The sequence below is a fragment of the Tenrec ecaudatus genome, chromosome 1 (assembly GCF_050624435.1).
Source record: "Tenrec ecaudatus isolate mTenEca1 chromosome 1, mTenEca1.hap1, whole genome shotgun sequence".
NCBI classification, from domain to species: domain Eukaryota; kingdom Metazoa; phylum Chordata; class Mammalia; order Afrosoricida; family Tenrecidae; genus Tenrec; species Tenrec ecaudatus.
In genome coordinates this window covers 55,593,379-55,620,088 of record NC_134530.1, presented here as the reverse complement: position 1 = coordinate 55,620,088, position 26,710 = coordinate 55,593,379, and the positions used below count along the sequence as shown (strand labels likewise).

The following is a 26,710-nucleotide window of genomic DNA, read 5'->3' as shown; positions in this document are numbered from 1 at the left end:
CCAACCACTGCTTGTTTTCCTCCAATGCTGGCTGCTACTTCCCCTCCTCTCCGCACATTGCTGCTGATGCACCTTGAGCTTCCTTTCAGCCCCTCTCCCACGGTGTACACTTCTCCTCAGCATTACCAGCTATTCTCCTGGTTTTGGTTACCATACATATAGATAAATAGATGATCAAGATTCTATCTCCCATCTTTTACATTTAAGTATTTCTGCATTATCAGCTGCTGGTTATATGGTTTCCTGTTTTGTTTTTTTAATTTTTTATATGAAACCCAGGATAGGTAAATATATAGAGATAGAAACTAGGTTAATAGTTTCTTAGGGTTATGGTAGGGAAGGTTGGGGGAAAATGAGGAGCTAACAATATTGGATAAGAATGAAGAAAATGTTCTAAAATTGATTGCGGTGATAAATGCACAATTCTCTTGAATATATTTAATCCACTGAATTTTATGTCAATAAAATGATTTAAAAAACAACAAAAACTTATCTCCTTAGACCTCACTGCTGAGTTCAACTTCTATATTCAATTACTTTTGGACACCTTCCCTTGGAAATTAGAGACACCTCAAAATGTCCAAATTTACATTCATCTGTTAACAGCACCACTATGTACTTTGTTGCTCAAGGCAGAGGCCTAGGAGCTATGTTAAGTTCTCTCCCCTCTGTCATCATGCCTTGATTCATAACCAAACCCTGCTAATTCAAATTCCTAACTCTCATTTCCTATTACTTCCACTTACGTCACTAAGACTACTAAAGGAATCTCCGAGGTGGAAATCTAGTTGCATACTAATTTATCCTCCTTAGAGCAGCCTAAGCAATACAAACAAACAAATCTGATCAGATCACTTATAGGATTATTACCCTTGAAGGGCATTTCACTCTCCTCAGATAAAATCCAAGTATTGCCCCCACATGTTGCCAATCCATTCATACCTCCAATCTTTTGTATTTAAAATAACTATCTCTCACCAACTGACAACTTCTATCCATAAGTCAGATCTCACAGGCTTGTCTGATCCCCTTTAAATGGTGTGTGGGGAGGGGGGCAGGTGGGGCTTACTATATGCATTCATATTACTCCAGGCTAGCCAGTCAAAATTACTTGTTTTATATTGAACTCCAAAAAGAGACACACAATACATTACAGAATAGGAAGAAAAACATACTTAAAAGGGTAAACTTTACTAATATTAAAATATGCTGTATATTAAATACGTAATGTAACATATTGACTTAGAAATACTGGAAAGTTTTATATGTTGGTGAGATGACCAAGTTTTCCTGAAGGAAAAAGAGGAGGTATTCCAAAGAGATACTACTACTCCATTCACATTTAATGTACTGAATCATAAGTTATCTAATTTTAACTAAATTAACACAAAAAAGGCAAATGATTTAGAGAATTGGTGGTGGTAGGAGAGGCTATAAAAGGTCAGTTTAAGGGTTTTTTGAAGTAATTACATCGTTGCAAAGAAAAAAGTGCTTTCTGATGCAATATATGTACTACTTCACTAACTCTTCATTAACAACCTTAAAAAAAGTATTGTTTGTATTTTCACTTTCAAGTACCTGGGACAGCAAGATTAAAGATCACAAAATTAATACTCTGGGGGGGGGGGGGCTTTGCAGTGAGAAAACAGAAGCATATAAAGTGACCTAGGGGAGACCTCGGTGAAGTATCCATTAATTGCTAATATACAAAGGGAAGGAACCACAGTGTCTTGGCCAATAATCACAAAATTAACAGAAAAGCCTAAGAATCAGAGGAATGAACTCGATGCTCAGGGGACACATAGGTAATGATTGAAGGCTTTGTGCTTTCAACCTCTGAGGGTGTGACAAACTTTAGAGTGGTGAGCTCTGGAGGTGGGCAGAGCAACAGCGACCAGGCAACCCAGCTGAGAGAAAGGTCTCTGTGCCCATGGTCCACAGGCATCCGGCAAGCACCCTCCCCACAGCCAAGATGCCCCAAAGGCTGAAGGGACTGTGAAAGAGACCAAGAGATCAGAAGGCTGTCAGTGAAACCTGCACATGCAAAAGTGGATACGAAGCCAAAAAGACAGCTGGAAAGGATAAATCTTCAGACAAAAAAGTGCAAGCCAAAGGGAAAACAGGGTGAAGTAGCTAGCCAAGAAACTAAAGATTTACCTGCCGAAAATGGAGAAAGGAAGAGCCTCTGATGAAGCAGGAGAAAAAAAGAAAAGTCTGATTAATGTGTGTCTACCATGTCTTTATCAGTGGGCCCTTTTATCTCCCTTCTTGTACAATACATAGGAATACTTCTCCCCCACCCCCATAGGAATACTTTTTATCAACTAGTTTGTATAGGAGTGTTTTCCAGTCCAGTCTGTTGGGGCACCACGCCCTGGCCCCAAAGTCCACCTTCAGCATTACCTGGGGACCTGGCCGCTCCATTCCCTTGCTGTTCCGCTGCACTCCCCCAGTGCTTTGCCTCAGTGTGGCGGGATCAGGTCAGGCACAATTCTCACACTGTCTCCAGTGCTGTCCCCCACAGGGCCATGGGTCAGTGAGGGACGTCATGTCTCATAGTGGGGCTGGCCACGTGGTCCTCTCTGTGGATTGGCTGCTCTAATTAGGGTCATCATCCTCAAGGCCTGGTGGGCCAGGATGTGCTCCACTCTCTGATCCTCCCCCTTTATCTGCTCCCATGTGCTCTGATCAGGTATGACCCTCTCCCGGAGCTGCAGATTCAATAAATTCTTCTGGGGGGGAAGGGGTAAATGATTTTTTTAAGACATGAAATAATTTACTGGTTGTTTGTTGGTACAACCAGAAAATAGTGAGATGTTGAATTGTGGGAAGATTTGACTGTCTTGATTATCAACATTCCTTTCCATGGGCTGGGTGGAAATTTTTGTATCCCTAATACAAAATATACTTAATGGCAATTTGTAGTCACTGTCATGCATTTGTGTAACTTGAACATTAAAAATTTTGTTTCCTTGTTTTTTATTCCCTTAATAGAATTGTGTCTGAAACGATTCTGTGATAATGGCTTTCTTGTCACAACTGTGTGCATTCTGTATGTAGTCTAGTTTTCCTGATCCCTTTGTTTATGTGCTGTGAAGGGATGAACATTTGAGCATGCCGTGTGTGTGTGTGACATGAAATTGTGACAGTGGGACTTAAGATGTGGCAGCTTATCAACATTTAAAGATGATACTTGATAATCTCTTTTAAAAACTTTGCCTCCAAATTTCAAACTGGAAAGTCACTGGTATTTAGAAACAAATTGTATCTACATCCCATTTAAGATGTTGGTGAACACATTACGAACTGTATACAAATCGTTCATAATGTCTCTGCACTGATCTCAAAACAACCAATAAAATGCCAGTTTCAAAAGAGAAAGAAAAAATTTTTTTCTGGGATGGCTGGGCAAGGATGGAAGGAAACTGCTTGGCTAGCTAGGTTACTTCTGATTCCAAGGGTTAGCAGTTAGAAAGGTTTGGTTACTTGCAGCCAAAAGCAAACAAGAAGTGGCCTTCATTGCTCTTCACCATCTTCCTTGTTCCTCTGTGGTCACAGCCATGAATGTTGAGGTGTGCAGTTTCAGTGGGTACAACTTACCCCAGGCACAGGAGGCGCTCTGCCAGGACTGATGGAAAGGTTTTCCAATATCTTAATGCAAAATGCAAAAGGAATGAGCAGTCCTTTCCAAGAGGAACCCTTGCCAGATAAACTGGACTGTTCTCTACAAAAGGAAGCACAAAAAGAGGCAAATGGACGAAATTCAACAGAAAACAGCCTGCTGTGCCATCCCATTCCAGAAGACTGGAATAGTCACCGGTGCATTGCTGCAGGTAGAATGGCCAAGAGCAATCAGAAACCTGAAGTTAGAAGGGCCCAATGAGAACAGGCTATCAGAGCTGCAGCGGATGCAAAAAAAATAATTAATTAATTAAAAAAGACAAGTCAGCAATGGCTGCTACTCTAAGGCTCCCACAAAGGGAGCACCTAGGCAAGAGATGGTGACGCCTGTGAGAGTTTCCACTCTCTGGGCTGGTGGATAAGCAGGCAGATGAGAATTTCAAACAAACATGCAACTGTAACTCAAAAAAAAAAAAAAAAGAAGAAACCATGATTCCATTTTGGCCAAAGAAAGAACAGTTCCCTGAGTTTCCAGACTAACTCTTTACAAGAGCAGAAAGCTACCTTTTTCTTCCTTGGAGTGGCTGGTTTCCAGCTACGGACTGTTTCACACACTAGACCACCAAGGCTCATGTATATCTAGCACCTAGTGAATTCTAATGCTATTTACTCTGTCTCATTTTAATGCTATTTTTGTAAACCTGAGTTAAAATACAAGCTAGCAAAAAATAATAGTGTAATATAAAAGGTGGCAAATGTCTTTCAAGTAAGAAATTCACCTCTAAAAGTACCTGTAATTTATTTCCCTTTACTCAAATTACCCAGAATAAATCACTGGCTTAGGGAGATAGAGTTACAATGATTGGTTTCAAATTTTGGATTAATCAAGATCTATACTTGGGGTTATGGCAGGGTGGGGCGGGGCTTCCCCAAGGCTGGCTGTCAGATTCCCTAATAAGCAAGTGCCTTAGTTTTCAGATGTGGTCTCTGCTGAGGAAGATCAGAACAAGTAGTCCCTATGTCCGTAAGATCACCCCCAAAAGGCTCCTAATGGCAGTGAAATCACTGCAACAGTCTGTTCAAGCTAGTGAAGTTGAGAACATAAAACACAGGACAGGAGAGAGATCCTATCCTGAAGCAGTAAAAAAATAATGGGTTCTGGAATCATGAAGACTGGGTGCGGGTAGATCTCCAAAGAGCCTAAGTCACCAGTCTTGCATTTCAATTCTCAAATATCAGTGTATTCCTTTGTAAAATAGGGATAACCTGGGAGTCCCAGGACTAAATGTACAAAAGTCAGCCAAGCAAATCAATGTGGGGTGGGGAAGAGGTACCTAGGAAGGCACTGGAGGGGAGAGGGGAGATTACATGGTTGAGGTCTCATCTTCCAGAGACTTGGGTTCAACTTCTGGACTATATACCTCATGTACAACCCACCCACTTGTCAGTGGTGTATGTGTATGGTGTCACTGTTGAACAGATTTCAGTGGAGTTTCCAGACTAAGATGGAACAGAAAGGCCTCGTGATCCAAATACAAAGTATACAACTAGTTGCCCTCAAGTTGATGCTAACTAATGGTGAGCTCGTGTTTTACAGACTGAAACTGCACTCCCTGAAGTTTTCAAGGCTGTGACCTTTCAAAACCAATTCATCAGGCCTTTCTCCTGAGGCTCCTTTGGGTGGGGCCTGAACCATCAACCTTTCAGTTAGTAGGCAAGTGCTTAACAATTAGTTAAGCACCAGCAACTCCATCTACAACATAAAAATCTCCAAAATGTTTATCATTATACAAAAAGCTTCCGTTACAAAGGCAGGCCTATCAGTCTTATCACTCAATGAAGAATTCTGGAAATCGGTGCTTAAAAAGAAAGGGATTAACATTACAGGAGATGGAATGCCCTTCTAACCCTTACTAAGGGTCCCTCTACTGTATGTTATTAGCTTATTCAATCCTCAAACACCTTGGTAACTGCCCCATTCTAGAGATGAAGAAGGAAAAAAAATAAATGTATTAAAGGACTCTGCTAGGTGCTTTCCACATGTGTTGTGCCACTGAGCACTTACCTGAGTTCTCAGGATAAGAGCCTGGAAGCAGCAGGCCAGAAAATAATACCCTAAGGGCAACGCCTCCCAGCTGAAGGCAATAATTTGTTTCTCAGGATTTACAAAACAAGGCAAAATATCATCTCATTGACCCAATAATTAGGGTTAGCAAGTCACTCTGGGCTTTTTCCATTTCCTTCAAACTGCTGTTGTTGTTAGAGGCCATGAGTGGATTCCTGAACTCCTTCAACTCCATGTGGCACAACAGAATTGCCCCATAGGTTTTCTAGGTGGCAATCTTTATGGGAGTAGACTGCCAAACCTTTTCTCCCACGGGGCCACCAATCTTTCAGCTACCATTAGCGCGCACACCCCACTGCCTCACGCAACTTAAACAAAAAAAACCCCCACCGAAATCATTGCCATCAAGCTCTTCCCAACTCATGCCCTTGTGGGTTTCCAAGACTGTTTTCCGAAAATAGAAAGCCTCGTCTGTCTCCCGGGGAGCAGCGGGTGGGTTCGAACTGCTGACCTTGCAGTTAGCAGCCCAAGGTAGCCCAGAGGCCACCAGGGCTCCTCCACTTGGAAGTCCGAGCAACAAACACCTTAGGAACTTTGGCGCCGGTTAGCAGCCTCTTTCCTTCTGCCAGCCCCACCACTAGAGGGCCGGGCCTCAGAGACCGGCCGTCAGAAACTGCCCTGGGGCGACGGAGCGCTCGGCGTGACCTTGGGTACTTCACCCGCTCGAAACCTCAGTCTCCCCATCTGTGCAATCGGAACCACGGCGGTGCCGAGCCCGAGACGGCGTGCGAACCACACAAAACAGGGTCAGCGGGCGGCCAGCACAGTGCCTGCAGCCGGAAAGGGCTGGGCAAACCTGAGTGCTCGCAGCCGGAGACCAGCTACCACTGCTGCTTCGGTCTCCCTGCAGCGACTTCGGCCTCGTCTCCTCTCCGAGCAAACGACGGCCCGGCCAGCCCGCGCCTCTCCGCCAGAGCAACAGGTAGCGAGCTGGCTCCCTCGCCGTCGCCGGGCCGCGCCGGCCGGCAGGCATCGCCTGGGGCTTTCTCCCACCACGCGGGCGGGCTGTCACTCGCAGTCCGCTCGGCCTGCGGCGGCCCAGGACGGCCGCAGCCCGACGGCCCCCGGTTAGCGGCCTGGGCGGATTCGCCCGGCTTCCCCTCTCCGGAAGGGCCGCCCGCGCGACGTGGGCAGGACCGCCCGAGCCCAGGGGCGCCGCGGACGCCGCACACGCGCCGGGGGAGGGCTCCCGGAGCGGCTCCCGGGCCTGCCGCCGGAGCCCGTCCCCTCAGCCTCAGCTCCGCGCAGGCGGAGGATCCGTCCCTTTCCAGGCCCTGGGAGAGCGGGGGCTCTCGCCGGGGGCCGCCACGTGGGGGCTCCAGGTGTGCCCAGGTGCCCCCAGGACTCGCCCCAGCTGACTGCTCCCCGCGCGGGCCCTACCCGGCCCCACACTAGCCCGAGGACACTCCCGCGCAGGCTTCTCCCTTCCAGCCTATTAGGGGAGGCCTCCGACTGCCGCAGCTGCACCCCGAAGACACGTCCCGCCAGGCCGCCAGCCCCAGATACCTCAGCTCGGCCCCGCCACTGCCTGTTTTCTCCACTCACCCATCGCGGCTCCGCTCGCTCCGACTCGGCGGCGGCGGCGGCGGTAGCGGCGGCAGCTCCAGCGGTAGCTCCAGCAGACAATATGGCGGACGTGCCGGACGGCAGCCCGAAAGGGACAAACTACTTAGCGGTCCACCCCAGAAGGAAACGCGATCTTGAGCGCACCGCCGCGTCCACCCAGAAGGCGCTCTCTTAAAGAGACCACGACCACTAAAAGGTGGGGAGTAGGATGGGCTATGGAAAGGAGTGGGTGGGGAAAGGCTAGAAAGGATCCGTCTTTTGAAAAGTCAAGGGTGCAGAAGTCTCCACTCCCATGGACAAATCACTCCCTTTATAATTAAGGTCAATCACAGACCCTGCCCTGGATGTAAGTAAGCATTTTATCTCACAAAACCCTTAGGCCCAGAGAGGAGAAATAATTTGATCAGTAATATGCTAGATGTTTGGGAAACCTGGTGGCCTAGTGGTTACATATTGGTCTGCTAACCACAAGGTCAGCAGTTCAAAACCACCAGCAGCTCCGAAGGGAGGAAGATGAAGCTTTCTACCCCCGTATGGAGTTACAGCCTCTGAAACCCGCAGGGGCAGTTCTTCACTCGCCTATTGGTACGCTACACCTCCCTGCATAGGTGTGGACTCAAGTTTGGAGTTTGCACATCTGACACTCTCCTTGGGGTGCCATGGAGTCCTTATGTCGGCACTGTCTGGTCTTCACAATTGTTTGAGTCCGTGGTTGCAGCCATTGTGTCAGTCCATCTCCTCGAGGACTTTTTTTTAAATCAATTGAGGACATTTTTTTCATGGGACAAATTCAAGAACATGGTAGAGAAATGAAGTCAATACCAAACCCAGATGTCCTGACCCAGCCCCCTACAGGAAGTCCTAGTTGAGCTTGCAGTCTTCATGGGAGGTCAAACCCCAAACTGTCCAGTCAGTTCTGACTACAGTGCTCCTGCAGAATGTCCAAGACTGTAGATCTTTACTCTCCAACTATTGTGTTGACGAAGAATATTGACATTCCTTTGGACTGCCAAAAGAACAAACAGATTCATCTTGCAAGAAGTACAGACAGAATGCTCCTCAGAGGCAAGGAGGGTGAGACTTCCTTTCATGGGGTACATTGGACATGCCAGGGGAGACCAGTCCCTGGAGGTCATCATGTTTGGTAACCATGATGGGGCAGCAAGAGGAAGACGCTCAGTGAGATGGGTTGACACATTGGCTGTAACAGTGGGCGTCAACACAAGAATAATTGTTAAGAACTGGGTGGTGTTTCATTCTGTTCTAAGAGTCACCATGAGTTGGAACCAACTCCACAGCACCCAACAGATCTTTACAGAAACAGACTATCACATCTGTCATTAGAAGCTGAGCACATGACCACTGCCCTAACAGGCTCCTTCCACGGACGACAAACCGTAGGAAAATCAAAGTGATTTCCCAGTCAGGTCTCCCTGAGGATAGGAGTCAGTTCTATAGTGTTGTTCACTGCTCTATTCTGAGAATTTAACACAGTATCTGGTTTTCTGCTTGGTGGCATAGTGGTTTATGCATTGGGCTGCTAACTGCAAGGTCAGCAGTTCAAAACCACCAGCAGCTCCACAGGAAAAAGATGAGACTTTCTACTCCTGTAAGTTATCCCAGAAATCCGCAAGGGCGGTTCTACTCTGCCCTCTCAGGGTTGCTGTGAGTTGAAATCACCTGGATGACAGTAAATGTTCTTGGTCTGGCACATAGCAAGTTCTCCTTATTACTTATTGATAAATTAGTGAATAGAGAGTCAAGATATGGCCTCTTTTCTACAGATGAATATTCTCGAAGTTCACGTGCTTTGTGATCATGAAATTTATGGCTGGAACATACGATGTTGTTATGGTCCGACTCATAGCAACCCGATGTACAACAGAGCACCGCCCTGTTGGGAGCCCTCCTCAGTTACGTCTAGCCCTTTGCTGAAGCCACTGTGACAATCCATCTCATTGAGTCCTCATTTCGGGTGACCTTTGACCAAGCATAATGTGCTTCTCCAAGGACTGGACCCACTTACTAGTGTGTAAGTCTCACCTTCCCAGCTTCTCAGGAGCGTTGTTGCCCTGTTTCCTCTAAGGCGGATTTATTTGCTCTTCACAGTCCTTACACCACGTTGCACTCATGAGTATCCTGTGAGCAAGAGAGCTCAGACAGTGAGGGCTCAGACACGTGGCCTCCGCCACTCTCCACCCTGTGACCTTCAAGCACCTCCCTTGGTCCTATTCACACCTTGGCCTCAGGGTCCCTGATCCTCTCCAGTCCCACCCACCCACCCTAGAGGATTCAGGAAGCTGCAACTCTTACTTCTCCCCTGACCTCTCCTCTCCTCTCCCACAGGGGTACAGAATCCTATACCTCTGCTCTCTGCCTAATACCCAGGAAAGGGGGAAAGAACCACAGAATACAGACTTGTTGGGAATAAAAGCACCACAGGACACAGGTTTGTTGGGAATATAAAAATAGGACATTTTTTTTCCTCATAATCACATCAAATATCAAAGAAAGAAACAGTACGTAACAAAAATACAAAGCTCTGGTGGATTTTTTTTGTGTCTTTTTTTTTTGTTTGGTTGGTTCGTTTTGTTTTTTTTTTGCACCCCCACCCCCACCCAACTCTTCCCAGTAGCCCCTTGCCAGCGAACCCGCCTGAAGCCTGGATGCAGTCTCTGGGGCTGTTCTGGGGCTCAGGAGAACCGGTGGTCCAGGTCCCTCTGGGGACTGGCCGAGTACGAGTAGGCCTTGCCCAACACCAGGCGGTCCCGCAGCAGCTTGAAAAAGGCGTAGTAGTTGCTGAAGAGGATGAGAGCCAGTGAGATGGTGTGGTGCCACTTCTCCGAGGAGACGAGTGAGTACAGCTGGTAGACGATGACGGCGCCCTCCAGCAGCAGCAGGATGTTGAGGATCCGCAAAGGTTTGCTGAAAAAGAACTGCCCAGGAGACGGCCATGAGCTGGAAGCAATGTCCCAGAAACCTGGCTCTAAGCTAGGATGGACCAGTGAGGGGACAGACTTGGGTAGGAAAGAGGACTCTGCCACCTCATCTTTCTTTGGGATGTGCCCTCTGCCAGCACTGCTGCTGTTTCCAAAGAAGTCTGAGTCCAGGTCCCAGTCAACTTCTGCCTCCTCTAGGAAGCCTTTTTGAGAGATCTCATCTCTCTCCAAATCCTTTTCTGGCCTAACATGAGTACATTTTAGCACACTGTCCTCCTGAGCTATATGAAGCTTCTTATGCCGCAGCATAAACAGTTATTACAGGCTCTGCAGCTGGAGGCACCACAGCTTCAGGTGTGGTGCTCCCAGATGGTCAGAGGCTTACAGGGGATATGGCCACATCTCACTCCTACCTTGCAAAGCTGAACTGAAAGACTCAAATTTGAAACAGCAAAAAAAAAAAAAAAATCTGATCAGTTCAAAAGAGTACTCAGTTGTCTAAGGGTTTTGATTCTGCAGCGACCAAGGTACTTAATCCTCAAGCATTGCTTACTGAATCGGGGGGAAGTGGTGGGCTACAGGACGCCCAGAGTCAAGGACACCAGGCCTAGCTCGGCCCCTGACAGGCCGCTGGACCTTGGGCAACCCCTTCTCCTTCCTGGGCCTCAGATGAATGGTTTCTCAGCTTGCTCCTCAGAGCCCCCGGTTCCAGGGAGGTCCCTTTAGGAGATCCAGCTGGGTTAATAGGAAGTAGAGGGAGATGATTCTGACCCCCTTTAGGGAAGCACTGTGAGGTTTGGACTAGACTGAGTTGGAAAAAATGACTTTGATTATAAAATAGAGTAAATAAAGTGAAGATCCTAAGACTAGATGGTTTTGAGCAGCATCCACAAGGTGAGTTCATGAGTCATTCTTAGAAGTCCCCAGGGCAAGTTCGACTCTCTAAGCCTATTCTAGTATCTCAATAGCAGCTAGACAGCATCTTTCTCTTACTCACTCAAAGTTCTGGGTCAGACTGAGCAGGCCGAAGCAAGGAAATGCTTAGCATAGTGCACAAAATACAATAACGACCTGATTAAACTCTTAAAATAAGGGGGGGGGGAATCAAACCCAATGTTGACCCAATTAGACAGGGCAGAACTGCCCCTGTGAGTTTCAGAGGCCTATCTTTCTCCTGAGGAGCAGCTGGTGGTTCTGAACCGCAGCCCTTGCAGTTAGCAGCCCAACGCATGACCACTGTACCACCAGGACTCCTAGGGCCTGATTGCAGCTGTTATTTTTACCACAGAGAAAGGCTCCTTTTATTGTCTTATACTGTTCCCCTTCAGCCAATGCTTTGAAAGACCTGCTGCAGCAAAGGGAGCTGCAGTTCCTAAGGGACAGATAAGCCGTGTGGCTGTCCTGGTGCTGCACGTGTGTGTGCTGGCTTCCAGTGGATTGGGGAACTACTGAAAATAGCTTAGGGGGAATCATGGATTAGGAGCTTCCCTCTTGCTATGACCTCATCAAGCCTTCGGCCCTGCCTGTCCATCATCCTGCCTCTCGATGGGGCTCAGGGGAAGACTCACGTGGAAGCGGAAGTGGGAGACGTCGGAAGGGATGGCCACGTTGTAGTGGCCCACTGCTTTGTAGACGTTCTTGCTGTGCTTCACCAGCACCCCCTGTGGCCACATGCATTCTTCAGTCCACCTGGAGGCACAGCCCAAGGGCATCTGAGACACGTGACCTTTCTGGGTCACAGTGACTCTTTAAAATGGTTGTCATGAGCAATTCGCCAGGCTAGGAGGCAGAAAGTCTTGGGTTGTCACTATGTCTGAGGGGTGGCAAGGAACCCATGCCCTCCCTGGTGCATTTTCTTTATCTGGTCTCCTTATCCCCCTGTGGGGGGAGGTCAGCCACTTACAGACATCCTCCCAGAGGGCAGTTAGTCACCAGACTACAGGGTAGGCCTCCTGCTGCTGGGGACAATAAACTATTTCTCCCTGAGGCCTGTGACCGAGCTTTCACACCCTACCAATGTTTCTCTATCAGTTGAGCCAGGAAACAGGCCAAACTGGCTCTGTGACATCCAAGGTTGGGCTGCCATCCTGTATCTATGATCCGCCCATCTTGCCACATGTATCCCCCAAACCCTCCTCTTCCTATTGCGTGGATACCCCTAGATCACCCCTTCCCATTACTGTATTACCTGTAGCACAACCCCTTCCTGTGACGTAGGTCCTCACCTGTGATTAGGGGGCTTGCAGAGAAGATAAAAGCCTGGGCTAGCATTAAATATCTCTCCCTCCCTCCACATGGACCACCAAACGGGGCTGAGGTGAGCATGCTACCATGAATTGTGTCTGACTCCATTTATTTCAATACTTCTCTTCTATCTCTCATGCTCTCTGTAACTACTATGATCTTACTTATTATCGCTGTACAATTGCGCCTACCGGACCCGTAATGATGTGTTAGGGGCTGGCTTCCCCTGACAATGGCCCCCTCCCCCTCAGAGTCTGCCACACAGGGGTCTGAGCAAACTTTCTGAGATACCAAACTGACCCTCCTCTTCCTCAGCCCTCAGGCTTCCCAATGCCCTGGCGGTCAAGTGCAGGCTCTCTAGCGCACATTCAGAGACCCCTCATGGCCTCCCACACAGTTCATGCCCAGCACTCAAACTGCATCGAGTTCCTCTAGCAGTTCCTCCAGCGCACAGCCCTGCACTGCTGCAGGCCCCGTCCACGCTGGCCCTCCCCGCTCGGTGCTTTCTAGGCACCGGCAAGCTCTGGTCATCGGTCAGCACCCAGGCTCTGCCACAAGGCTGCAACTCCCAACCGGGGGCGGCAGGCTTTCACTGCACCTAGAATTCCCTGCGACGTCTCCACTTGCCCCCATCTTTGGTCATTTCCCGGTCTGTGTCCCTCACTATTCTGAGAGCCCTTGAGGAAAGGCACCCTCAAAGAGCAATGCCACAGGCAGACCCGGGGAGCCGGTGCCAGGAGGAGGAGTGGGGACCAGGGTGATCTTCCTTCCAGTCCTTCTGTGAGACCTCCCGGGCCCCTCGGAGGCCTGGGCCGGAGGATGGAGACTCAGTCTGTGAGCAGCCTGTCTTCAAACCCCAAGTCCTGCCCTGTTGAATCAGTCAGTCAGCAAGCACTTGTGTTCTACCTGACAGTGTGCCTGAGCCTCACCGACACTGTGCCGTCCGACTCCGTTTCTATGCCATGTTATATGACATTTATAACACACAAAACCAGCTTGTGGTGAAACAAACACAAAGGGGGGTGTCTCCGGGGTGCGAGGGGGCTGGGAAAAGGACCACAAAGATATTTCCCGAGGACCTGGAGGTGGGTTTCACAGGTGCATATACTTTTCTCAAAACTCAAAAGATTACCAGAGATTTATGCGTTTCATCCTACATAAACTTTACTCCAAGCAACAACACAGCCACACACACACAGAGATGTTGCTGTGTGCCTCTTAGAACTCAGCTCCAGCTCTGCTGGGCCAAGGAGACAGCCAAGTGTTTGATGGGCAAGGTTCTAAGAGCTCTCAGTCCTTGAAGACAACACCTAAGGCCGCCCGCAGGTGTGATGGGGGCTGTGGGAGTGTAAGAGCAGCCCTGGGGGCTGCCAACTGTTCAGTCCTCAGCCGTCAACTGAAAGGTGGGTGGTTCGAACTTGCCCAAAGAAGCCTCTAAAGAAAAGACCTGGTGGTCTACTTTTGACAGGTCACAGCCTTGAAAACCCTCCAGAGCAGTTCTAGCCTTACACACACATGCGCACGGCACACTCACAGTCAACATGAGTCACAAGCAACCCCGTGGCAACTGGATTTCTTTTAGGTGAGAGCCTGATGTTCATGGCGGCTGACGGGACCCAGTTCCTCAGCTGGGAAGCCAATGCCAGGGAGCCTAGTTCTTACCGGAGGTTCACGATGAGTCAGGGACAGGTTCATCCTCATACTCAGCACGGCTCCATCTTCCTAGTCCTCCTTTCACTCAGAGTCTAAGGTCTGGCCAAGTCCCTTTCTGCCCATTCAGCAATGCCCTATCTGAGACCACGAGACAGGACCTGATTGGCACTGAGAACCAACAGCAGGAGGCCTGGCCTCTGTAGCCGCCTTGGCATCTCTGCTCCCCTGGGTCAGCTCGTTCTCCTGGACTGCCCAACAGGCCTCCTCTCTGCCCATCCTCCTGCCAGGACCCAGGCTCACTCGTCGCCAGGCTGTGAGGTGCTTCCAATGTCATGGAGAAATACAGGCAGGAAAACGAGTACAACCTGCATGCAAAGCACCTGGTGAAGGGCTGGATGGATGCTAGGCACCTGTGAAAGATGAGCCAGGCTGGGGGGGGACAGCCCCACCCCTCAAGGTTCCCGCAGGCGGCTTCCGTCCTGCTTTGGGGGGATCCTGTAGGTCGCCCTCTCTCCCCACTCTTGCTATGTGCGTGCCCGGCTGTCTCCGTCACCTGACAGTGAGCTCCTTAAGGTCTTGTCTCGGTCATTCTTCCCTATGGCCCTCCCACCTTGGCTAGGGCTCACCACCAGACTTTTTCCAGAAAAACAAGCACACCCGGGGATGATCCTTCAACTCTTCAAAACCTTCAGTGCTTACAAGTCAAAGCCCCTCAGCCAAAGGATAGCACCGGGCCTGGCATGGATTCAAACAAACAAACCCAAATCCATTGCCTCCAGTCAATCCTGACTCACAGCTCACCCTACAGGATAAGGCTGAACCACCCCCTTCATTTCCTAGGCTGTAAACACTTAAGGAAGGTCACTGCCACATTATTCTCTTACAGAGCACCTGGCAGGGCTGGAACCACCCAACTTTTGGTTAGCAGCTGAGCACTTAATCACTGTGCCACTTGGCTCCTTTTTGGTATGGATTTGGTGAATGGAAATGTCTACTGAGAGAGTCAGTGACGGAGTGCAGGGGTGTGCAGGGGACAAGAGTGGAGGACTGAAGGATACAGGTGTAAGCCAGTCAGTGAGTAAGTCAATGAGTCAATGAAGGAGACAGCGAATGAGTGCATACCCCCTCCCCTCCCCTCCCCATCATCCTGCAAGCTACGGAAGGACCTGGGCATATGTTCGTCTTAGGCCCTGTTGCACCTCACTCTGTACACAAGGCCTAGCGTACCAGACAAGGTCAGTAACTATGTGCTGACTTGCTAGCTGAGTTGACATCAGCCCCTGACCGGAAAGGGTGAGGCCAGGCAAGAGAGAAGAGGGAGACTCACGGGTGCTGCAGCATGTTGGAGCACAATGCTGGGTCCACCTTCTGCCAGCAGCCCAGGTGGGCCGCGGCCTTGTGCAGCAGATCGCAGTAGCTGGCAGGCAACAGGTGCTGCATGAGGATCACCGACGTGCTGACGGACACCAGCAGGAAGAGCTCACAGGACCAGCGCTTGTCATAGTAATGTGTGTTCTGGGGGTGGTGGGAGGTGGGTGAGGACTGGGATCCCCATGCTGGTCTCACTCCCCCTCCCTGCCCCAAGTCTTCCTGGTTTGGGAGTCAGGACCGCCTGGGGAGACAGCAGGCTGGCTGAAACCAGAGATCAGAGATCTAACAAGGCAGGCTTCATCCTGGGCTCAGCACTCTGTGCCCACTGATCCATTTTGCACAAAGGGGAAAATGCTCCAGCTGCCCCAGTCTGAGCCACAGCACAGGCGCTGGGGTGTAACAGGTGCAAGTTCAAAACCTGACTCTGCCGCTTATTAACTCTGTGATCTTGGGCAACTCATTTAACTTCTCTGTGCTTTGGTTTCTCACCTGTCAAACAAGGATAAGAGCAATCACCAACGACCTCTAGGAGGTGTTCGTTCCCTAACCCACTGCCATCGAGTTGAGTCCGATGCAGAGACCCCCGACGGGACAGAGTATAACGGCCCCATAAGGATTCCGAGGCTGAAATTCTCATGGAAGCAGATTGCCACATCTTCCTCTTGTGGAGTAGCTGGCAGGTTCAAACCACTGCACTTTCAGTTAGCCCTGGCCCTAGCCCCTATGCCGCTAGGGCTCCTTGAGGGAAGTGAGGGGGTTCTATAATACATGGGAACGCTTCAAGCAAACCACAGGTGCTCAGCAGATAGGAAGTCTCCTCAACTACAAAGCACTGAGTGCAGTCTAGCCTTAGAGAAATGCTTCAAGCCTCCGTGTCAGCCCGGGAGGCCACGCGAGCAAGCCAAGGCAAGCACAGGCTTTGGGAGTCCTGGTTCCCCCTGCAGGTAAAGCAGGGCATTGTGACAAGTGTAAGCCAAAACAGCCACACAGCAATACAAAGTCACTGCCACTGTTAGCCAGAACGCTGAACAACAAGGCATGTCTTCCTCAATGTCTAGGTGAACTTGGGGAGGCCACTTCCTTTCTGGGGGCCTAGACAGAAGTTACTCTAGCCCTGCAGCAGATGGGAAATCCCATCAGAAATGGCGGCGTTATTCAGGCCCGCAGGAGAGCTCTCAGTGGGATCCTCAGGAGGCACAGGCCCCTTGGTTCCCTGCGTTGAGCTTCGTACATACCTTCACAAACCAGACAGGTACAAAGGCCACATAGTAGGCACTCAGCATGGAGCTGACGAGCACCTCCTTCATGCGCCAGTTGAAGTCCATCTTAAGGAACTCCACCTCACTGCGGATGAGGCTCGGGGACAGGCAGCAGGCATGGGTGGGCATGGTGTCTGGGCCATACAGCTGCCGCGTGTGCTGCTTCCAAGTCTCCCGCAGTGTCAGCAGGTAGTCCCGGCTCCGAGCCAGGCCACTGACTGCCTCCCGGGACCCCACAGAGGCCATGTGGCTGAACAGATTCGTCTTTCGGAGGTCACAGTTCAGCTGCAGGAACGGAATGTACATCCCAAACCTGCTGGGGAAGATGGATGTGAGGGCAGGCCTGCCCGAGGACCCAAGACCCAATCTCAGTCAGTAAGGGGGACTCTCCCCTCCCTGGGCCTCAGCGCTCCTGGATGTAAAGGGGGAGAAACTACCGAGCCTTCCACCTCCCACCCAATGGCCTAGCCACCAGACACAGGCATGGGCATGAAGTGTGTGTCAAACGAGCATTGTGCTGAGCACCAGGACTACGGCAGCAAGCAAAAGCCAAGTCCCTTCCTTCCCAGTCGGTGAAAGGACAAATGACTGCTCTGACAGGCCCACAGGTGGAAGTAACTTCACATGCAAGAGGGTCATTTCCTCCCATCCCCTCATCTTAAGACGTGACAGCAGCAAAGTCAAATAAATCCACATCAGCAAAGAGAACAGGAGAGGGGCACATCAGGGCACAGGTGATCAGAACAAGTTTAAAGAGCAGACGGAAACATGGTGAGGCGTGAGGAGAAGGCCATCATCTAGAGCCAACAGAAATAGAATGTGAGCCACCCATGTGGCCTACAACAGTCTAGTAGCTGCATTAATTAAAACAAGAAAGATGAAATTAGCTTTAGTACTGTATTTTATTTTACCCAATAATATATCTTATATCTTAAATTGTATTGACTTAATATGCACTCAATACTAGAGAGATTTTATTTTTTTCTTGGTACTGATGAAAGCTGGTTGTTATTACTATTATTAATGTACGCAATTCCTTTCCCGGCTAGAAAGATATGCATTTTTTTTTAAAGTGATATTTCAACCACTGTTAAGTGTACACTGTAGTGACATTGACCATGCTGATATGTATTTTACACTTCAAGTACAGCTCAATTCAGATTAGCCTGCTTCAAGTGCTCAAGAACCACAGACCGGTAGGTGGGCGGCTCGTGCTAGGAGGCAAGGCGGTGTAGCTACAGAACCTGCTGAGTGGCTCACAGGAGTCCCAGGAGCTGATCTATACTGAGTCAAGAGACCTTGACTTGAAGTGGGCAAATTCACGAGGGTAGAACAAAGAAGCAGGACTGAATAAATGGGATTAAATAGAGATCTGTATCGAATTTTAAGAGCCAGCCCTGGGATGAAGTGTTGAATGTAAAACTGATGACCTGCTCTGTAAAACTACGCTTAAGTCACAATAAAAAGCTAAAAGAAAAAGTGTTGGTCTTATTCCTCTACTTACCGCATACAACCCCCTGACTGGACAATTTCTCTAAAGAAATTGAATAAACGGAGAAGAGTTGAGGTCTGGAAGCATTTCTGATCGTAGCCCCCTCTACCTGGCCTTCAAAAACCCAAAGCTGGACAATTAGTATCTCACCCAACTCGTCCCAAAGTAATGTCTGCCAATCGGTGTACCTGCCCATGTGCTGTGCTTAGAAACCCCAGTCAAGTGTTCTGCCCAGTTATCCAATGTGAGAGGAAAGGAAAACATACGCCAGTGTTCAGTCCTTTGTTCTTAAATATAAATACCCAACCAAGGAAGTCAACTACAGTGGGAAGACCAGCAGCAGAAAGAGAAAAGCTGACCCTACTAGGAAGATGCAATTGAAGGAACGTAAGAAAAGTTAAAATAAGAACAGGATGCTATGAGGAAAAAAAAATCAGAAAATATGGAAGAGGCCTTAGAGATGAAAATATCATGGCTGGAAAAAAATTCAATAAAAAAAGCTGATAAAGCTGAAATATCCATGGAAGCAGAACAGTGAGAGAAAGAAATGGAAAATTTGAGGGAAAATATAAGAGAAACAGATGACCAAGCTAGTCTACCATCTTGATGAACAGAAATTCTAAAAAGCGAGAACAGGGAAAAAATGGAGAGAAAGATATTGTCACAGAAATAGTAGAAGAAAAATTTCGTAAGCTCTAGGTTAAAAAACATTCTAGAATACCGACAGAATGCATCACAAAAATTCCATACCAGACACATCTCTAAAAAATTCTAAATAATCAAGACAAAGCATTCCTAAAAGCTCCCAGAGAGAAAAAACAAGTCACTACAAAGGAGACAGACTCATACTGATGTCAAATACTTCCCTGACAACACTGGATGCTAACGACACAGCAGAACAGCATCTTCCCAATTCTGAGAGAATATGAATCTGACTTGGAAATCTATATTACGGCCAGCCATTGATCAAGTATCAGGGGAATAAAGACATTTTTAACATGCATGAACTTGGAATGCATATACCCCACGTACCCATTGTTAAGAAAATTACCTGATCATGTACTCCAGCAAAATAAGGGAGAAAATCAAGAAAGAAGAAGACATGGATCCAGGAAACAGTGGATGCAACCCAGGAGGGCAGCGAAGGGAAGTCCCAGGCTGAGAGTTGTACACCAGGCCTAAAGAGTAACCACCAGACTGGAGCAGGAGATGGAGGGCTCCAGGAAGGATGTCTCTGGGGGGGAAAATGGACTCCAGGCAACAGGTGGCATGATTGAGAGGCTGGATAAACTTGAGGATATGTTGAAGGCCCATCATTCTTTTGTCAACAAGAAAAAAGAAAGGCAATTAGAAACTCTAGGAAAAACAAAAAGCCGTATAAGAAAAGTTACAATCTAAATATGAAGCAAACTAAAACGTGACATGGTTTTAGGCAATTGATGGAATGTGAGAAAAGAGAAACCACTTGGCCCAGATACTAGGAACATTCTTTTTTTTTTTAAGAGGCTCAAGATTGTGACTCCGTGAGCTACCAAGCAGGAATGTGCACTGTTTAGCCCTCTAGTACACCATTATTTTCACAAGTAATAACACCAAGGCTACTTGTTGACTTCCCATTTAGAAAATTAACCTTTGGTAAAGAATGGGAGACTTAAATGGGGTTAGATAGGAGAATGTGAATGTTGAACTTGACCATTTAAAAGGGCGAATGCCAGGAAGTACGAGGACAAAGAAGGGTGTACAGGTGGATGGGCAGAGTTTCTAATGTTCTCACCAAGATACCAACTACTGTTGATAGAACAAGACAGGGAAGCCAACTATATGTGACTGACAAACATAACCAACCGAGGCACTAAAAATAGTGACAGCCATCAACTACTGGGAGCAGAAGGGATGGAAGAGGCAGCCAAGCATTCATCTGCCAGAGCAGAGCATCTCTGTGTAGTCAGTGTGGGGTGGCGGTGTTCATGCATGCACAGAACATGTATGAGGGTGTGCCAGAGTTTTGTGGAAATGGGGAACGAAAAGATAATGGAATTTTCCCACGAGCTTTTCTAAGTCCCCACGTAGTTCCAGAAGGACCCACAGGATGGACACATGGGTGGTGACTTCTTGTGATTAGGAGCCCAGTGTGTCACCCACTGGTGGCTCCTTCCTGAAAGGGAAATCGGTGGCTGGGGGCCAGGAATCCAGGATGTTTCCACTCTGTATTCTTTTCTTCCTTTTTAATTTTAACACTTTGAACTTATAACTATAAAATCAGTCAATTAAAAAAAATTAAGATACACTAAAGGTGAAAGGACATTAGAAGTGTGGCGGGAGCCCTGTAAGCACTGCAGCTCTACGCTGGGAAACAGTGTGCTTTTGAGTAGGGGACTAAAAAGCTGAAGCGTGAGGTTGGGGCTACTGCTTTTCACCCTAAGCTTTGTAGCATTACGAGATTTTTTTTAATCATGCATTTGTATTATGTTGATAAAAATATTTTTTAATAAAAAAAAGGAACAACATTGGCTGATGGCTGTACTCAAGGAAACAAAATTTACCACGTAATAACCAGAAAGTGTTAAAATTAAATCAACTTGACGGTTTTTTTGGAGGGTAATTTTTATGAATATTTATAAACAATGTACATAAATATACCTTTAGCTTCAGTAATTCTACTTCTGGGATTCTGCTGTACAGAAATACTAGACAAGCGTGCAAAGATATATGCAAAAGAATGTTCCCTCTGCCTCATTGCTTCAAAAAACAAAAAAGGATAAGAACTCAAACGTCCGCCAGTCAAAGAAAAATAAAGTTGTGAAAAATGTATACAATGGAATACTACGAGGCCATTAAAGAAAATAAGGCAGACATAAATATATGTATATATATACACATATACATACATATATTGCTATGGAAAGACACCCAAGCTATATGGTTACGTCAAAAGCACAATAAATGATGTTACATCACGCATGGCATAAACCCAGTTGTATTTCTAAAGATGTGCATGTCCTTACATAGAACAAATCTGGAAGGCTGTGCCAGGCCTAATGGCTCTTCTGGGACTCTCGTTTCCTATGCTTCTGTAACATCCCATGTTTCCATAAGATGCAGTATAGTACTTTTACAATTAATAAGTCGATGCAAGAAGCAAAAACAAAACAGCCACAGAAGCAATGATGGGACTCCCATGCCAGTGTCCTTTGGCTCACGCGGAGTAGAGCGGGCAGAGAGGGCAGGCGCGAACCTTCCCAGGGGCCAGGCTGGCCCTGGCTGAGGGGTTCATAAAACACAAAGCTCAGGAGCTACGAAATGACTGCTACTGGCAGTCAGCCAGGAAGACACCTTGCCAGTGTCCTCCCAGACACTGCCTCACTCCTTTTACCCTTCGCAGTCTGGGGTCTGGGGAGAAGGAGACAGGGAAGGCATCAAGCTGACACACGGGCAGATGCATGTGCAGAAACGCACACACACACAGGCTATCCACCTGCAGATGTCCACATGCACACAGCCCCGGGCCGACCACGGAGCTAGCCAGAAAGAGAGAGCAAGACTGTGTATCCCTCCTGGGGAGTGTGCCCGTGGGGCAGTCAGATCTGAGCCCCGTTTTGGACTCCCTGCTGAGTGGAACGGTGGGTCAATAACGCTACCTCAGTTTCCTCTCCTGCAAATGCAGGCCAATCCCCATGATCTCACAGGGATGTTGTCAAACAACGCGAGGCAAAGGAGCACTGCCTGTGCCTGGTAACCGGCCACGCTGAGGGCAGAGGGCAGGGGCCCGGTTGGAGGCGGGGCGGGCTCAGGTGGGGGTACTCACGGGTAGCAGAGGAACAGGAGGTTCAGGAAGGAGTAGGTCCTGAAGAGGTGAATGAGGGAATGGCACAGACTCCAGCCTGTTGCCGTGAGAACGGTGAATCGGGTGAGGAACAGCAGGATGGAGCGAAAGAGGGAGACCTTCCCCCTCTGAGAAGCCTGGGTCAGGGCGAGATAGGACGGACGGGATGGGGCCTTGACGGAGGCCAACGGGCCTGTACCCACATGCCACCCAGCATAGCCTGCGATCCCACCCCGGGAAAGACGGGACAGCGGACTAGGCAGAACCTGGCAAGGTGGCTCGTTCTCCGTTCTCCGTGAAGCCCACTAAATTCCAAGAGCTGATGGAATGTGAGTAGTATTCTTTAACCAAGTCCAAAGGGAGCCTCAAGACAATGCCTCCAAGTTGAAAGGCTGGGTGTGGGGGTGTTTACCCAGGGAGGAGGGCGGGGGGGGGGCTGAGGGGAGAGGTAGGGGAGTCCCCAAATCCCCAGCCAGTCTCTAGGACCCAATCACCTCCTTCACGACGGACCCAATGAAGCGGCGGCCCAGAACGATGGCGGTCACCATCAGCAAGTTGCAGTCGATCAGGTGGAAGTTCTGTCAGACAGAGGCCTGGGGGTCACGCAGGCCCCCTGCCCACACACAGGCTATCAGCAACCCCCTCCCCCTGCCCAGTCCTTTCCATTGGGACTGTCCCCACTCTCTAACCTTCATAGGCCTCCAGCTGAGTCAGGCCAGGAAAGTACACTCAAAAGAGGAGGGAAGTGGGGCAGTCCCTGGGGATAAGAGAGTGGTGTGTGAGCCCTCTTGTTCTGACCACCCAGGCCCTGTCCCTGCACCGCTCCTGCTGCACAGAGCTCTGTCCACCCAGGAAGCCCTCAGGTATGCTGCCCACGGCTCCTCTCCCACAGGACTTCCGACTCCGGAACTCCGTTAGGTGCAGCACTGGGCACGCTGGGAGTGTTCAGGAATTGCTCCGGAACTTCCTATTCCTTCTACACTGCCCATGGCCAGCACAGGGCCAGGCACACAGGGCTGCCTGACAGAAGGGGTTTAAAGTGAAAGAGATCATCACACCCACACGCATGCAACTTGTCCTAGCCGAGTACCTACCAGGGAAGTGTGGGAGGGCGGGTGGGAGGGCGGGTACCACCACACTGTCTTGTAGATGTTGATGTAGTGAACGAAGAGGGCGACGAGCTGGCAGAAGAAGAGCTGTAACTCAAACAGCATGCTGGCCTGGCCTGGCAGCTCCGGGATTTTGCAATGCTGGAGGGGCACAACCGTCTGGGCAGCCAGTGGGGGGCTGGAGAGGCCTGTCCCAGAACTGCTCCTGGGGTGGGGAGAGAACAATATCAGGAGCCCGGCTGACTCCCCACCCCGGAAGGGGAATCTGGGGCCCAGGATGAGGGAATAGGCTCAGAATAGCAACCCACGGAGAGGACACTGTCTCCTACCTGTGAATAGTTCAAATGAAGCCTTTCCCTAGTCCTAAGCTCAGTCAGGTCTACCAACAGCCCCCGGAAGGAGGGAATTATGTGGTTATTACAGATGAGTGAGTAAAAGGCTTGGAGAGAAGAGGAAACTTGTCCAAGCTACCTGCAAATCAGGAGCTGGAACCCGGGTCTTTGGGCTTATTCCACTGCGTCTGTGCACAGGTTAGCTCACTCCAGGTCTTTTTCTGCTGTTCTCGGTCCCTATCTGCCATCTGGGCTAACTCAGTCGGGGGCCCAGCCTGCTGAGAATCGTGTCCTTCCTGTCCCTGAGTCCACAGAGAGGGGGAAAGAGCCAGACAGGTGGTTTACCTGGTGCGGGAACGAACACTGGTGATCGAGGCACTGGAGGTGTGGCTCCCACCAGAGCTCCCTGAGGATCCCGGCTCACAGAGTGGATTTCGACAGTAGGACGTCCTGTTGGGACCTCTTCGTCCTCCTGTGGGGCTCAACACAAGATAGATCCTCAAGCCGAAAGGCAGGTCATATACCAAGGATAACAACATTGACCCTGGCCACCGATTACTTGGCTATCTCATTTTTTCATTTAATCCTTTCAGAGACCGATGTTCAGCCTGTGCCTGCCACTCTGCCTGGGCCCCACGCCACAAACATCACAGCCTTCCAGCTCTTGGCTTGCTGCCTTCTTTCCACTTGCTATCCTGCTTGAAGGGCCCTTCCTGACCCATCACCCTCTACCCTTTGTATCCGGCCTGCTGCCCTACGCCCCGCCCCATGCCCCAGCATATCCTTCTGTGAAACTCTTATTATTCGTTCTTTTGCTATCATGCTTATCATCTGTCTCTGCCAGAGCTGCAAGAATGAAAAGTGCATGGGGTCAGTAAACTTATTAGTCCTCATTGCTGTGACCCAATCCCTCCCTGGGTCCAGCCTAAAGTCTGGATTCCTGGTGGGGCAGTGCATTAAGTGTTAGATGGTGTACTCTGCATTAAGGATACCAGCGGGTATCCCCCCCAAAAAACAGGAATTTCTCTGTGAGGAACAGAGCTTTCATATACGCATTTTTCCTGCTAGGCAAGCATCTAGCAACTCGCTCTGAGTTAGGCACCCAGCGGCATCACCTGGGAAGGTTCTCTCTGGTCACAGAGAATTTTTTCATAAAAACAGTTTCGCCAGAACCTCGTTTTTTGTGATGGCTGATTTAAGAGAACAGTGTGCAGCTGTGAAATTTTGTTTCCTGCTTGGGAAAAGTGCCGCAGAAACTGTTGTGATGTTACACACAACTTACAAGGACAACTCTATGGGAAAAACTCAGATGTATGAGTGGTTTTCTCATTTCGAAAAAGATGAAATGTCGATTGATGACAAACTTTGTTCTGGATGTTCGTCAACTGTATGAACAGATGAAAACTATCAACTCCTAGTGTATTTGGAGTTTATTCCACCAGGTCAGACTGTTAATCAAGCTTTCTTTTTAGAGGTTCTGAAAATATTGCATAACAGAAAAGGTCTGATTTGTGGCACACAGGGGACTGGTTCTGCTACCATGACAACGCACCTGTTCATGCAGCCATCTCAGTGAGCCAGGTTTTGGCAAAAAACAGCATGCCTCTTGCCTGATGCATGTGACCGTGTTGTTTCCGTGAATGCAGAGGGACATGAAAGGACAGCAATTTAATGACAGAGAAGAGGTGAAGAAAAAAACAAGGGAGCTGCTGTCAACCATCCAAACAGTTGAGTTTGAAAAATGTTTTTCCAAAAATGGAATCCCAGATTTGACAACTGTATTAAGTGTGAGGGTAATAAGGTTGTTTTGTAATAAAATTTAAATACATAGCTTTGAAAAAAATTTCTGGTTTTAGGGGGGTACCCCCTCATATATGGAAGAGTGAATTAACTGTGCATAGTATGTATTTTTCCCAGATCAGGAAGCTGAGCTTTTACTGTGTCACAAGCAATATTGGGGTCTGGGTCCTATGCTCTCAGCATCTGTGGCTACAGGGCTCCATCCAGTTGCCATAAGCTTCCAGGGGCTTACAATTCTAAGTACTTTAGCGGCAGCTTTCCCCTCCACATTCCTAGGATACTGCTCAATGGGAATCTTGGGGTCCTCTAGGGCAGGGCTGTGGGCCTGAGCCCAGGGCCAAAGATAAAGGATCAACACCGAGACCCATGATCTCCACGCTGCCAAGCTCCGGACCACCACCCCAGCTCCTAATCAAAGACACAACGTTCTTCACACCCCACCACAGCAGCGTCCACCCCTGCCTCATCCCAGCGCCCCAGTTCAGAAGCTTTTCCCACACAGGGCTCCAAAAAGCGTTTGTCCAGCTCTGTCCCCAACAAGCCCCGAAGCAGAAACACGGCTCACATAGCACTACACTGTTTATTAATCCCGGAGCATCTAGAACTGCCCACACCCACCTTTCCTCCCACACAGAGCCCCTTTAACCCAGAAGCCCCGCCCACGAGCCAATTAAACGCCTTCTCAGCCCAGGAGGCCCGCCCCAGAATGGGTCCCTCAGGCAGGAAGCCCTCCTCCCACTCACTCCTCCCGCTTCGGCTCCGCAGGACAGACGTCCCCACGCCCGCGCCCCGCGCCCACGCGCGCAGCCAGACGTTCCACCCACAGCACGGAGCCGCGCCAACGCGAAAGCCCAAAGAGCTGGTCGTCCCGGAAGCCCGAGCCCTGACACGCCTCATTCACCCGAGAAGCCCCGCCCACGCCCGAGGCCCCGCCCCAGGCCCCGAGGCCCCACCCCGCAACGCCAGGAGGGGGCGGGGTCGCGTCATCTCCCGCATCCCCTCCCCCCCTCGCCGGGACTGGTCCGCGTGCAGCGATTCACCGCCTGACCGTCCGTACCCCGGGCCGCCCGCCCCCGAGCGAGCTCGGCCCGCTCTGCTCACCCATCTCCTCCCCCCGGCGCGCTCCGCTTCGCCGCCGCAGCTCCTGCGGGCAATATGTCGGAGGTGACGGCGGCCGGGAGAGGACTAACCGTCGCAGCCCAGTCCCCGGGTATCAGCCGCGCGCTCCCGCCTCGCCGCTAAATTTGCATACAAGGCGGGCTAGAAGCTGGGGGCGCGCTTCTTAAAGGGGCCGCCGGGACCAAGGCGGTGCCCGCGCGCTCTTTGTCTCGTGCTGCCGCCTCTCCCTTCCCGCCGCGGCGGAGGTGAGAGCGCGG

The 26,710-nt window shown here is 49.6% G+C and overlaps 2 protein-coding genes across 3 annotated transcripts in view; both read right to left on the bottom strand.

Annotated features, from left to right (window-relative positions):
- Positions 1 to 7,443, bottom strand: part of KPNA6 (karyopherin subunit alpha 6) — a 62,107-nt gene extending 54,664 nt beyond the window's left edge. Inside the window, exon 1 of the mRNA XM_075553452.1 lies at positions 7,292 to 7,443. Within this exon, the coding sequence (XP_075409567.1) occupies positions 7,292 to 7,295 (4 nt within the window). The 5' untranslated portion in view covers positions 7,296 to 7,443. The remainder of the gene's footprint in view (positions 1 to 7,291) is intronic.
- A 2,329-nt stretch (positions 7,444 to 9,772) lies between these two features.
- On the bottom strand, positions 9,773 to 26,539 carry TMEM39B (transmembrane protein 39B). Of its 2 annotated transcripts, XM_075553476.1 has the most exons (9): positions 26,436 to 26,539; positions 23,880 to 24,006; positions 23,188 to 23,407; positions 22,588 to 22,671; positions 22,076 to 22,230; positions 16,755 to 17,091; positions 15,476 to 15,663; positions 11,820 to 11,940; positions 9,773 to 10,248 (listed from the first exon to the last, which is right to left on the bottom strand). In XM_075553476.1, exons 1-9 carry the CDS (start codon positions 26,437 to 26,439, stop codon positions 10,006 to 10,008), a joined length of 1,479 nt encoding a protein of 492 aa, XP_075409591.1. In that variant the 5' UTR covers positions 26,440 to 26,539; the 3' UTR covers positions 9,773 to 10,005. The 2 variants fall into 2 exon arrangements, with proteins under 2 accessions (XP_075409591.1, XP_075409580.1); XM_075553465.1 differs by lacking the exons at positions 23,880 to 24,006; positions 26,436 to 26,539 and adding an exon at positions 22,783 to 22,850 and having other exon boundaries at positions 23,188 to 23,321.
- Between the last annotated feature and the right edge of the window lie 171 nt (positions 26,540 to 26,710).

What these genes read in the sequence shown, in the direction of transcription:
- TMEM39B (XM_075553476.1), bottom strand. An exon ending in CTCCTGTTCCTCTGCTACCC is followed by an intron (nt 17,092 to 22,075) that starts GTGAGTACCCCC and finishes CTTCCCCAGCAG; the next exon opens with GTTTGGGATGTACATTCCGT. An exon ending in TACCTGTCTGGTTTGTGAAG is followed by an intron (nt 15,664 to 16,754) that starts GTATGTACGAAG and finishes CACCACCCCCAG; the next exon opens with AACACACATTACTATGACAA.